Genomic DNA, 14,291 nt, shown 5'->3' with positions numbered 1-14,291 from the left:
GTGGCTGGAAATTAATTGGCCGCTGTACATTCACCCTGACAGTGCGATGGCCTCCCCTCATTGCCCTGTCACTTTAAGTCGAAGTGTATTAATGGACTGTGTGGACCATTGATTCCTAATTCCTCTCGACGTTGACATCGGGGACAAATATTGCGTGGCGCTGGCTTCTTCAGGCTTATTGTAATCAGCATTGTTATTGATCGCCTGCCCGAACCCCCTAGAAGTAATCTATTTTAAATACTCTTTCAGCAAACTGCGAGGTGTTTGGGGCCTTGCTCTGACATTTTATCTAGGCCAAGAAAGAAATGGAATAAGTTGAGGGAGAGTGCCTGCACTGGTACAAATAAGAAAAAGAGTGAAAGACAACGCAAAAGGAATGACAGATAAAGATATTGCGAGACTTCGCTCTGTGAAATATGTCTTTCTTTGGAGTAGGGGGTGGTCTCTGGGTGGTCTCAGTCTCCGTGTGTGTCTGTCTCCAAGAGGCCAGCGGATGATGGATGATGGCGCCAAACGTCGGCGCTATCGATTTATTCGAGACGAGGAAGAGGAGGAGGAGGTGGAGCATTTCAACACAATGTGCCTCGCTATGTGCCCACACACACTCTGATATTTATTTATATATGAAAAGTATTTTCACCGTGTGGTAAATGGACAATGATTCGGAGGCGCGGACCTTGGTTGAAATCTTTTCGCCGTCTGCCTTCCTCCTCTCTGTGTGCTTTTATTGATCGTCTTGAAAAAATGGCATCCACTTGTTTAACATCCAGTCTGATACACTTCAGTTGGTCCAACCTTGCCTGCTCATCCGGCAGTTGTGGAAAGCTATGAGCACAAAAGACGGAGGTGAGCGTGTGTCAGTGCCCATGAAGGCATGATGAAAGCACTTTGGTGAGAAAAAAAGAAGCCATGTGTGTTTGCAGCTAAACCTTTGTCTCGCATGGCTGCAAATGGGTTTTTATGCGACTGTGAAACAGACCTTGCTCCGTCCAGCCCATTGAGCAACAAATTAAGGCTGCAGAGCAAAGTAGCCATTCTCTCCGCTCAAGGCTTTGTTGTTTTTCCCCCCGTCGCTCGCCTTGCTCACGGGGTGTTCATAATCAACGTTAACAAATTGGAAGGACATCTATTGTTCCACCTGCCCAGCTGTCTTGAAAATGCCCCTCCATTATCGAGGACACGGAGGCGGCATGTCAGAAACACAATCTCTGCTATGACGGAACAAGATTACACCGTAGTTGGACATGTTACGAGGAGTAGAGATTGATGTTACACACTGAGAGACACACTGAGAGACACACTGAGACACGGACAGTCTCTGTTTGATCTGTGGTTTTACAAGCTGCTCTGTCCAGATACTGCAGGGAGAAAGATGTCCTTTCACCTGCATTAATATTTCACTATATCACTTTAATATCTGGTGTTGGCAGCTTTTCAAATATATCTTTCAGCATGCAGGAATCAGGAGGCATTGTAGAAATCTGTTCACACTATAATCTACTTACAGCACGGAATAATGTTAGTTTTACATATTTCAGTCGTTCTTTTCACATTGATCGTAACACATTGCAGAAGGATTTATAAACTGAAATATCATACTGCATTGTTTGCAAGGATTATTTATGATTGTAATTGTTTTCATGCATACGTTCATATTAATTGCACTTCAAATGTATTATTATACTAATTAAGTATAAAATGTATGCAATAGGAGCAAACACAAAATAGGTTGAATTTGTCATTTCTAATCACATTATAATGCATAACAGTGATTATAATGCAATATAAAGAGATAACAACTATGGGAATGTTAAAAGTAGAGTAAGATCCTTTCAAAAGCCAAGTATGGAAGTATTATGATTTTGACCCAATAAGGTTCTATCATTTGTGTTGATGGTTACAAAGCACTTTGAATATGTATGTGTGTCTATGACTATAACCATGCAGTTCTATAGCAGATCTAAACTCACGAGTATGTTATGTGTCATAGAAAGTGTTATCACATATCTAATAAGGACTTGTCTGCCACTGGATCCTCTGCATGTTGACGTTTTGTCAGATTTCTGCCTCTCAATTTTTTTTTTCTGTTCTCTTCTTTCGAGCTGTGACTCAAGAGTTTCACATGTCAAAAGTTTGAATTTCTGACATCTCTGCCGTGCCATGGAAGCTGCCTAACATTCTCTGTATCATTTATGGGGTACGATAACGATGAAAGATGGAATCTAAATGTCCGCGTGGGCGTGCGGTTAATGATGATGACAGTTATGACAATAATTTGACGTTAGGGCTGACATTTAGCGCATCGACGATCTCAGACCGGGATATGAAATGATAGATGGCCTCATGAGAAGATTTATAGTCCCCCTCACCTTTTCTGCTTCCCTCTCTCAGGGGATGATGTACCTGGAGGAGAGGAGGCTGGTCCACAGAGACCTGGCAGCCCGCAATGTGCTGGTGAAGTCGCCCAATCACATCAAGATCACCGACTTCGGCCTGGCGCGGCTGCTGGACGCCGACGAGAAGGAGTACAACGCAGACGGGGGCAAGGTTGGTGTAAGTGGAGGCGTGAGCATGCCCTGTGTGTGTGTGTGTGTGTGTGTGTGTGTGTGTGTGTGTGTGTGTGTGTGTGTGCGCGTGCATACAGTACAGTACTGTTTACCAGTGCTGGTGACCAGGGAGGTTTTTTTAAGTGCTAAGTATATACAAAGTATTAAAACTATATATTGCGGTCCTTTTGTTAAGATACAGACAATTTCTTTGCATAAGCAGTTGAATATAATTTGTAATTTCAAGATGCAAAGATAAGCACATTTCCCATTACATTTTTATTTTTACTTTTTAATTAAATGTAATAGTTTGCCTTAGAGAGGCACACATTAAAAACACAATATGTGTTTTTTCTTTAATCTTAGATCCAACTACTCAAATCATTATTTTAGCAGAAGCAGTACCTACACGATGTATCTTTTATATTCATACTCTTATTTCCATTCTTATCATAATGTTAATTGTTCACTGCACAGAGCTTTAAGAGTATGTCTGGGACAGCTAAATGAACACAAATTCAATTCTTGGCAGGCATTTCTCACCTGACCTTAAGCATAGAGATAGCTCTAAAAATGCTCAGTAAACAGTCCCCTCTAACACTTTAATACAACCATTAACACAATATATGTATCATTTATATATAATGTCTAATTGCAAAAACTAAGTATTAATTTGAAATACGCTGTTGTCTACCAAGTATAAATGGAGAAATGAAGAAAAACATATGTATTTTCCTATTTCCCATTGGGTGTTTTCAACCTAGATATCTTAATTACCAAAAAAGAAACAAATGCATTTAACGTGTCACTGAGCAAAATGTTTACCAAGCAGTGAAACTCTTTTGGTCGAGCAAAGCCTGCTGAACTCTCCCTAATAAAGCTCTTAGAAACACTCCATCCAAACAAATAACATCGCCACACTTTCCAATCAGTTTGTTTTGTTTGGGGACCGAGACGACATTAATCAGAAGCCCCTTCTTGTTCCCTCGCTCGAGACTTGCTTTGCAAATTGTCCTGATCAACTCCCTTTATTAAATTGGCTTGTTCATTTGCTGCATCTATCGAGCCGGTGGTAGTTGAATTTGAAGCGAGTGAAACATATTTAATAAATGAAAAAGGGTGGGAGATGTTGCAACACAAAGCATTTCCTTCCCCCTCTTCCTGATCGTTTTCCCTGAAGAGAAGACACGTCGAAGGCGGGGCTTTATTCTAAATGACCCATCGTGAGCATGTGTGTGCAAAAGCCCAGATAATTGCCTTGTTCAGCGGGCTCTACAGCTGGAGATCCCCTCCCTCCAGTCAATATGGAGATCATATGTTGGTTAGGATATGGCGATGCGTGCCACTGCCCATGTGAGGAATGTCAAAGGGCTCGTTTTATTACTATTTCCCACACCGTGGAGATAATGTGAGGCCAATACAAAAAAAAGTACGCCCACTATTGATGATCCCAGGGTTGGACTGGAGCGAATCAATCACAGTGCTTGAGTATTATCGAACAAAGGAAAATGTGCTTGTCGATTTTCCGATATCTCACAAACGCTAGATTAAAAGATAGGTCAGCTGTTGAGCCGAATATTGGAAATAATGGAAGGTGTGATTTTCTGTCTTTTTCAATATTAAAATGTTTGTGTCTGTATTTCTCTCTCCTCAGATGCCCATTAAATGGATGGCTCTGGAATGCATCCACTACAGGAAGTTCACCCATCAGAGTGACGTGTGGAGTTATGGTGGGTCCTTGTTGTGTCATCGTTTTCTTAATTTCCATTTTGCCCCGTTTTCTTTCTTCTAATATCGTTTCTCCATCTTTCTTGTTTTCCTGTTTCCTTTCCCCGACGTCCTCCAGGAGTGACCATCTGGGAGCTGATGACATTCGGAGGCAAACCGTACGACGGCATCCCCACGAGAGAAATCCCCGACATCCTGGAGAAAGGGGAGCGTCTGCCGCAGCCGCCCATTTGCACCATAGATGTCTACATGGTCATGGTGAAATGTGAGGAAACGCACACTACATAATAACGGATACAGACACTCACAAACAAGATGCAATATGACAGAGAGGTATCAATCTTTTCAATCTAACTCACTGCAAGAAAGAAAATGGTACTATTTCTTCAAGGAGAGACACTCTATCAACTATCAATTTTGAGGGTTGGGCTATTTTGACATAAAAAAGTGAAAATAGTGGACAGGGAAATTGCGCCATTTGCTCGGACCCAGCCCATTCTCAATCTCAACTTATATTTAGAGCTCATTTTGCCATGATGACAAGCTCACAAGCTAAGATTCTCACAGTTCAGTCCCAATTCAAATTCTGTCTCTATCATAAGCAGTTACAAAGTTATTTCATGTTTTTTATTAACAAATCTAGTTTGGCATAGATGAGGGGTTTTCAAAGTGTGGGAAGGTGAGCCTCCCCTCAGAGAACATTATTGTTGTTGCAATAATGCAGGGGTATTCAATTGCATTTCAAAGAGGCCCAGTAAGAGAACATGTCATTAAATGCTCTGTTTTCACTGTCTACCTTTCTCTCTTTTGAGCACGCCATTTGAAATAACTCCGAGTGTTTTTCCCCTCTTGTCTCGTCTCTGTGTGTGTGCTTGAATCTATCGTGCTGACTCACTGACTGCACCCATTTGATTGGCTGAGTAGCGTCACCTCCTTAAAACATTAAACAACAACCTTTTAAAACCTTTTTATCTTTATGTTTTAAACATTTTTGTTTTTACATTTTCAACATCGTGGATACATCCTTATATGCTCCCGGCAACACACTGAATGTCAATTTTGCCTCCTTATTACACTCGCCCCTACTTTAGTGGGAACAATGAGTCTGCGTCTTTGATGTGCACAGGCGGATAATGCGGGGATGTAATGTAGACAGGAATAAACGCAGATCATCCTCGAGCTGCAGCCTTGACCGGTACTTGCTTTTGAGTAAAGTTAATGCAGAAAACCCGCACTCACACAGGTAGGTGGAGGCAGGGGCGGACTGGGACAACAAATCAGCCCTGGAATCCCATCCAGCCCAGCCCACACACATTGGTAGAGCACGCTAGTGAACTGTCAACGGGGGGGGGAGCCTCGCTGCGTGGAAACGGCCCGCTGAACGGACCTCTGTCGCCTGTCAACGCAACTTAAATGATGCCGTTTAAAAACATTAAAAATAAAGGGCGGTGCCGGCCGTCAGCGAACAGAGCCGGCCGTTCTGTGATTCTCCAGAACACACAGATGGCCAGTCCGCCCCTGGGTGGAGGTGAAGGGAATGAGTACTTTTACAGCCTTTTTGGCGAGGTGGGGGAACTCGGTCTCCGCAGACAGCCAAAAAGTGTGCAAGTGACACTTTACTCGTCTTTTTCTCCTTATTTTTTTCTCAAGCTGCGCCTCCCCTGAATCTCTCTGGCGCCCCCCACCAGGGAGGCACGCCTCACACTTTGAAAACCGCTGGCATAGATGCTTTAAAGGGTTAAAGGCAATGTTTCCGAACAACACTCTAACTCAATGAGTTTTGTGGCGCACATAATCTTATTTTTAAATCATGTTTATCCACCTCTCCAACTCAGCTTTGAGGTGTCACCGATGAGTTGTAGGGTTCATATTTTTTAATATGCATCTGGTTATCTGAGCTCTGGGGCTCCCATTGGAAGGGAAGCGGGTATGTAAAGAGGAGAGAGGAGGAAACAATTCGGAAAACTGGCTGCTTTATGGTCTGCAACATCTTTGTCGGTGTCATCCTCCATCTGGACGACTGCACCTCCCCCCCAGCCGTAGCCCCCGAACTCATCCAAAAACCCACTTTTTATTCATCAGTCACAAATTCTCCCATCTTCCCCTGGCTGGATTCTGGTTCTGGTGAACATGGCTGTATAGGGATCCACCCCTCCCATATTTCCAGGAAACGCTCCAGGCGTGCGTGCCAATCCATGCTATTAGATCTGCCAGCTATCGGCTGCTTGGCTCTCCGTTTCTTCCACACTGAACCCAACTATGGTGGGGTGGATTTCAGTCACTTCCTGTCTACTGCTGGTCGACGTAAATATGGCCACACATCAACTTTATGACTTGTTTTCCCTTGTCTTTAAGTTATTTTTAATTGGACACATATTGTATCCGTTCTACTTGAAATTGAAATGAAACTTGTAAATTCTGCTGGAGCATTAGAAAATGCCAAATGTGTTGAAAGACATCGATGCGATCCAGCTTGGAGATCCATATCAAAGCCTATTCCCCTGACGGAAAAATGTTAATCCGATCCGAAATGTCATAATATCCAATTTTTCTTTTTCCAAATGAAAACAGTCATGCCAATGGCTTTTGACAGCACAGAAGCAGGCCCTGCAGCCATTTACCCTAATAACAATGCCAACTCATTCCTCCCGCAAGAGGAGAATAAATTGTATGTGCTATTTTAAATGTCTGAACAATTATGGTTCAAATGCTGAGGTTACAGGGATTCCCTTAACTTAACATGCTTTAGGGCCCCCACGTGTTCCTGATTTATTTGTAATATTCAAGCCTGGTAGCTGATATCAATCATTTTCCTTTCGCTGTAATTTTTACCCACTTCTATACAGGTTCATATTTTAAAGCACGTACACATAGGTGAAATGATTTCAAAGGGTATTTACTTAAGTACTGTGGTTAAGTACATTTTGTTTAAGTACTTGCACTTTACATTACCTGAGCATGAAAGACATTATTTTCTTAATGTCTTTCATTTTTTGTAAAGCACTTTGAATTGCCTTGTGTTGAAAGGTGCTATATAAATAAACTCGCCTTGCCTTGCCTTTTCATTTTCTTCTACTTACTTTATACGAAAAAACAACAATAATCACCTATATAATACACTGTGACCACTTTTACCTGTTCCCACTGATGTTGTACTTTTACTAAGGTAACATTTTGATTGCTTGCCTTTTAATTGTAACTTTAAAAATATATTTTGATACTATTTGGGCAAGAGAGTGCCTTTATGAGAGATACGGAGGTGAAACGGGTGGTCAGCTTTAACCACTGAGCTACCCTGCAGCCCTAACATAGTATTTTTAGACTTCAGTATTGCTACTTTCACTTTTAACTTATATTAAGTGGTCAGAGATAGCCGGTGAGTCAGACCAGCAGGAGGGTCAGGCTGGGGGGGGCCTGACGCAGAGCCAAACGGAAGCCATTGGCCGCATTAATTCTAATTACATGTTGACTGAGAGCCGTTGTTTGTGATTTGTTGCGCTGCCACACTGCCTGCCCCGCCGCCTCAGCGCCACCCCAATAAAGATGAAATACAGTTTGATTGCCGGAGTAATTGCACCTCATTTAAGGTAATGTGCCTGCGTGGGGGGGGCAAGCGGAAATCAGATGAACCGAGTGCAGACGGGCAGGTGGAATGACAACAGTGAAGGTCTGCGGTTCATTTGAGGAGAACTGATATAAGATCAAAACACCTTTTCACCGCATACATTTTAGCTTGAGATGAATTTTTGTATCCTCTCACTGTGGTTACCAGTGAAATGTAGAAAAATGAAGCAATTATATCCTGCTGGTGAGATATGATACCTCCATGTCGGGTTGCTAGAGGCTGCCAGACCCCACTTCAGCCATCACTGTTGTACAATATGTAAATCAGAAACTCAGGTTGCTTTACTGCCCAATCTGAGCCGAGACACCACCTGGCCTCTCTCCACCTGCAGCGCTTTGCTGTGTTTATTGCGGCTGTGGGAGACAAAGTAGGCTGGAGATCAAAATGAGAAACACTTAACTCGTCCAGCTTAATAACTACCTCTAAGTTGCCCTTAAGCAAGGCACTTAAAAGTTTGTTTAGGTAAACATTATGCTTGTTCCTCCACTGTTTTTTTGTATTTATCTACCAACAATTAACCAACATTTTCAATTTTTTATCGACAAATACTTTTACTGTGTGGCAGGGTCATTTTGGGACACAGATGAAATGCAGTTACAGGACTAAAAATGCAAGCTGCATTTCTAACAAAAAGTAAAATTCTTGCATTAAACTGTCTTAAAATGGCAAAAAGTGAACCATCCCATGATTCAGCCAAGTGGCGACCTTTCCCCTTTTTGTGTCAGCATTGTGGTTTTCTACCAGAAGCTATCATATATTGACTATTATAAGATACCCTTTTTGGAATTTGGTAATTTTTTAGTCCATATGCAAATCATGTATGTCTTCCACTGCTAAATAAGTGTCTTTCTCTCTCTCAGGCTGGATGATTGATGCAGACAGCAGGCCCAAGTTCAAGGAGCTGGCTGCTGAGTTCTGCAGAATGGCCAGGGACCCCCAGCGGTACCTCGTCATCCAGGTGGGTTTACCTCACTGTCAGAGCACTCAAAGGCTTTTAAAGGGACAGTAGTAATATCAGAATGAACATATTTCGATCGTCTGAGACATTTTGTGGTACTTTTTTGTGCAATATAGAATCTGTGGTACATGGTTTCTCTTTTCTACTTTTCAGGGGGATGACCGCATGAAGCTCCCCAGCCCCAATGACAGCAAGTTCTTCCAGAGCCTTCTGGATGAAGAGGACCTGAACGACCTGATGGATGCCGACGAGTATCTGGTGCCTCAAGGCTTCAGCATGCCTCCTCCGTCATACACAACCAGGCCTCGCGTCGACTCAAACAGAGTAAGCACACCAATATATATGTCAATTGCAACATTTTCGTCACCGAAAGAAATATTTTTTTCAGTTTGTTGAACCAGTTTTAAACATTTGAATATGATAACACACCAAATATCCTAACAAAACCTCTTCAAGCATAACTTATTTTTCTTTCTCTTTGAAAACAACCCCAACTCACTGTCCTCCATACGTGGTCAAGGTGGTTAAGAACTTTGAATACACTGATGATTTTCCTCCACTAATGGCCCACCTCCATCATTTCCAACCCAGCGTGTGTGGCTTAAACCTGGGCTCTTTACACACTAGCTCCCCAGGCCCCAGGTTTCATTACTCAAAGCTGCAGTAGCAAATAGCAGAAGCTCTCTTAAAATGCCACCGCCGTTTACTAATAGATAATCAGCGCAGGCTCGGGTGTTTGCTCTGCAGCGTGCACGTGTGCCGCCAGCCCAAGGCTCTGCATCTTATGCACCTTTACCCCTGTGACCCAGCAGTTTCCCTGACTAACACACCCGAAAGAAACACGCAAAGTAACCCTTCCAAGGTTTGCAATTCAAGGTCAACATCCCTATCTTGAATTGGAACTCCTTTGATTAGGCAGTCAAAAGCCCTTACATGCCCACACAGGGAATGTAAGCCATTGTTAAAATCCATCGGCTGGCTGACTTTGCCACAGGAAGTTAGTTATTCAGGTTGCGCCGCCGCAGTCCGATACAGACGCTTATCTAATCTGGGCTGATTTGATCTCACGCTCATACTTGAAAAGAGGAGCAGATAATGACTGGCTTTGAAGAAGGGATGAACAGAGAAGTTTGGAGGTGGGGGAAGTTGATTGCAATGGAGGGCAGACAGTGGGAGTAAGTGCGCGGTTATAACCTCGGGACGTTTCTTTGTTTTCCTCTGTTGTGTTTTGTAGCTCTGCTTCCTGTAATTGCTGCTGTAGCGCTAGCAGTTGGCAAGAGTGGCGAGGAGAAAGGCCTGGGTTAAACAGCCTGCGGCGATCCAGCACAGCAACACAAGAAGCCCTTTGCTTCACATGTCATGTTTTGTATTTTCTTGTGGGTTTTTTTGTTCTTTTTTGAGGTTCAGGTGTTTGTATGCAAGCTCTGCCTGGCTGCCCTTGCAGTCCCTTAAGGCTGATGACTACATTTTCAGAACTTTGTTAGAGAATGTTCCCTTCAACAGGCAGCTGCACGGGTTAAAAGTCTCACTTCCTTTGCCGCAGGTGGCATCCAGTTGGCTTAAACTCACTCCGACTTTTTGGTGTATTTTTGTGATTCAATTGAACCTTAGACATCTTTAGTTGATTTTGTTAACTGCTCGTTTATCACCAAAAAGATTGGAAGCAGAACAAGGATAACAGTATTTCTCTTCTCTATCTGCAACCCATTTTTGCCACAGAACCAGTTTGGCTATCGAGACGGGGGTCCAATCCCTGCAGAGGGCTCTGTGGCAGGGGCCCAAGCCGCCATGAACCAGGAAGCAACAGGTGGACCGGGTCCGGCCCTGGAGGACCAGCGCTGTAACGGCAGCCTGCATAAGAAGAGCCTGAGCCAGGGAGAGGACAGTGGGGGCCAGAGGTACAGCGCAGACCCCACCATCTTCTTGGGGGAGAGGGCAACAAGAGGGGACACTGATGAGGACGGATACATGACACCCATGAAGGACAAGAGCTCTTCAGGTAGGTCAAACGCAACACAAATCATTTTCCAGAGCACTTACAAACATTTAAATAGGTGTTCTGAAATAACCGTCCCTAACTTATTATAATTTCTTATAAATGTATAAAACACCATGATATAAAAGTCGCGCACACATCAACTGTGCCACACACATCAACTATGCCACACACATCAACTATGCCACACACATCAACTATGCCACACACATCAACTATGCCGCACACATCAACTATGCCACACACATCTGCGCTGTTCCATGGAGACCATTTAAACATCCTGTTTGTACTACAAATTGTTCCCCTGTTCCGTCATGTCTTTGTTCATTCACATAGTAAGTACACTCATGTAGTATATTCTGCCTGTTCATTCCATTTCACTCCATTGATTAAAATTCCTACCCAGTTTCGTTCCACGCTGTATGTCAGCTACTACAGAGTCATGTTTTGCCTTTGATCATAATTCTGTCCATCAGTTTCGCTCTCGCGCTACCGTCTTTGATTCTCGAGCAGCACCAAATATAACAAAGCCCACAGCCGAATGCATGTGATGCAATGTCAAGGAGCGGAAGAGTGGGCAAAATCAATAGGTTTCGCACCCCACTATTATAGCGCTTGGAAGCAGTGAAGAGGGGTCATTTGCTGGCATTTTCACCCCCAGCAGATGGAGTTTCCAGTGCCAAAGAACTGCTGGCATTTTGCCCGTCTGCTCCTGAGTGGCTGCCATTATCGCCATTATCATCTCCATCTTCCACCCTCATTAGAGAGTGATCTCTTTCTCGTGCTCTCTTTCAATTTCCATTGCTTATGTTTCCTTTTCTCTCTCGATTTGACTTCTGTTGATCTTGTTGTCTTAGTCTATCCTAAACTCCTTTTTTCTCTTTTTCTTTCCTACCCTCCCCTCTCCTCCTTCGATCTGTGCTACAGAGTATCTGAATCCCATTGAAGAAAACCCGTTTGTCACGCGACGTAAGAACGGCGAGATCCACGCCTTGGACAACCCCGGCTACCACAGCACGCCCAACAGCCAGCCCAAAGGAGAGGACGAGTACATCAACGAGCCGCTGTACCTCAACACCTTCCACAGCCCTGCTGATCTGGGCCTGGAAGTTCTGAGGAGAAATGGTCTGCCCCTACCCGTCCATCCCACTTGCTCTATTGCTTCTTCAGGCTCCCACCTCCCGCTTACAATCCAAACCAGCCTGCCCCACTACCCCCTCCCCACGGCCCTGCCCTCACCATCTGGCCTGCCTTGCCACCACGGCCCAGCGACCCACATCCTCCACACCCACCACACCATCAAACCCGCAGGAAATCCAGGTGGCGGTATGGTCAGCCAATCAGGAACTTCTGCCCAGGCCCAGGTGTGCCAATCTGGCGCCTTGTCCACTTCGGCCTCCATCGGGCACGGCAACCTGCCAGCCTACCAGATCCACGCCACCTCGCACCCAGCCAGCTTGCTGAAGCACGGACAGACAACAGGTAAACTCAGCGGGAAGAAGCTGAAGGTGACCTTTGACAATCCGGAATACTGGCAGCACAGCTTGCCTCCCAAATCGTCCAACCAGGCGATCCCGGAGGGTGCACAGGGCGGTTCCACCAACGCCAAGCTCTTCTACAAGCAGAACGGACATATACGGCCGGCAGTGGCTGAAAACCCTGAATACATGTCGGACTTTTCCCTGAAGTCCGGCACCGTCTTGCCGCCTCCACCCTACCGGCAGCGGAACACTGTGGTCTAAATCGTTCTATTTGGCAAACGTTCCTCAATGTGACTCTAGCCTCCAGCAACCCAGACATCCTCTCCGGTTCCACTGTCCCATACAAAGGGGAGCGGCAACAACCAGAGCCCCCAATTGTTTTCAAACAACGTGCCATCTGCTGTAGATTGTAGTGACATCCGGAGGAGGTGGACCAAACCGAGCCAAGCAGACCCAAGCACCTTCACTATATCCAATCTAGTCCATTTCTGTCCTGTAGATAGAGACTGCGCTCCATTTCAGTGAGAACGGGAAGGACAAATGACTGTCACAAAGCAGTGGACGTACTGTGTTGTCCCAGCACAATAGAACTACAGTGGCGTCAACAAAGATGGACCTGAACTCACTGCCAGCCATTGTGGAGTCAGCTTCAAGAAAGGAAGAAGTTTTATTATCTCCCCAGTACGAATGTCTGAGGATGAACAATACACTTCTATGGGTTTGTGAGATAAGCAAACAGAAAGAGCAAATACAGTCGGCTGGATGTTAAGATATCTTGTTCTGTGAATGACCTTGTAGAGTGAGGAACAATACTGAAAGGGTTGTGTCAGGACTTCCAGCTTCATGAAAGCTGATCAATCATATTCAATCGTTTTGCCCATAGGATTATACCATAAAGTTCTCGAATTCTCCATCAAATATGTGAAACTCATCTTTCTACTGTTACTGTGATACTGTGACGGCCCAGACTACAGTGATCGCTCCTTTCACGTGTCTAGTTCGACCATGGACTTGCCCGAAGATACACAGGGCAACTGCTGTTCTGTTGTTTTTGCTGTCTACTTGGAAAAGTTGTGCGAAAACAGCCTTTTTCCGAGCCAAGGGAAATAAGTGAAGAAATACACTGTAAACATTTTTATAGACACTGGTTGCAGTGTTGAGACAAGGGATTTTTATACACTGGTTTTCCCATTCTGACCAGGATGCTAACGTAGATGTGTAAAGTATGTCATGCCATGAGAGCATAGATTCCTGAATCTGCTGAATAAGACCAACCACAAAGCAGCCGAACTGAGAACGGTGATTATAGATACAGATAGTGAGAGAAGGAGCGAAAAAAGTATTGAGGGGAGGGAAAGTTCTTACAAGCGGCCTAATGAAGACCTCAAGGAATGAAAGAGACAGCACCAGCAGAGCACAGAAAACTGGACTACTTTTTGTGTGTGTTTGTGTCAGTGTGAATGGACCTAGTATGTGTGCTCACATGTTAGCTGTAGAAAAAGAGTTGCGGTCGAAGTCGGTTATAACATGGTTGACAGGTTCAGTGCTGCTGCTAACAAACCCATCACTGGTCAAACATTGAAGGTTTCCCCCATCTGCAGTCAAGTTTTAAAACTATGAAAGTCTTCAGTCCCGATTGATTTATAATTCCTATTTAAGTTCAGAGTCTTTGGATACATGAGCTTAAAGTGTTGGCATAGTTCCATATGTTGGGCGTTTACAATGGAAAAAAGTGAAATGGCACGGTAATAGAGTGGTGCAGTTATGAGTCCTAAAACCCGGAAGTGAGTCAGCATTTTACCACTACTGGTTCCCTCGTCTCAGAGCCAATGGGATTCCTCCACAGGATTTAGGAAAAGAGCTGGAAATAAGGTCTGTGGTTGACACAAATTTAAGAGACGGATCGCGTTTTGTTCTACGACATTAAATCCATCAGCAGTGACCCCACTGGTGATTT

General features: G+C 44.2%; 1 protein-coding gene across 1 annotated transcript in view; it reads left to right on the top strand.

Annotated features, from left to right (window-relative positions):
• The window catches only part of LOC104953634 (receptor tyrosine-protein kinase erbB-4), a 58,029-nt gene extending 43,950 nt beyond the window's left edge, over positions 1–14,079 (top strand). The window contains exons 12-18 of the mRNA XM_010780606.1: positions 2,392–2,547; positions 4,201–4,276; positions 4,393–4,539; positions 8,760–8,857; positions 9,011–9,181; positions 10,577–10,856; positions 11,781–14,079. Of these exons, the coding sequence (XP_010778908.1) occupies positions 2,392–2,547; positions 4,201–4,276; positions 4,393–4,539; positions 8,760–8,857; positions 9,011–9,181; positions 10,577–10,856; positions 11,781–12,595 (1,743 nt within the window). The 3' untranslated portion in view covers positions 12,596–14,079. The remainder of the gene's footprint in view (positions 1–2,391; positions 2,548–4,200; positions 4,277–4,392; positions 4,540–8,759; positions 8,858–9,010; positions 9,182–10,576; positions 10,857–11,780) is intronic.
• Positions 14,080–14,291: the final 212 nt, after the last annotated feature.

The sequence above is a fragment of the Notothenia coriiceps genome, unplaced genomic scaffold, assembly GCF_000735185.1.
Source record: "Notothenia coriiceps isolate Sejong01 unplaced genomic scaffold, NC01 NC01_scaffold00022019, whole genome shotgun sequence".
NCBI classification, from domain to species: domain Eukaryota; kingdom Metazoa; phylum Chordata; class Actinopteri; order Perciformes; family Nototheniidae; genus Notothenia; species Notothenia coriiceps.
The sequence above is the reverse complement of the archived record's forward strand: the minus strand, read 5'-3'. Positions and strand labels throughout refer to the sequence as shown.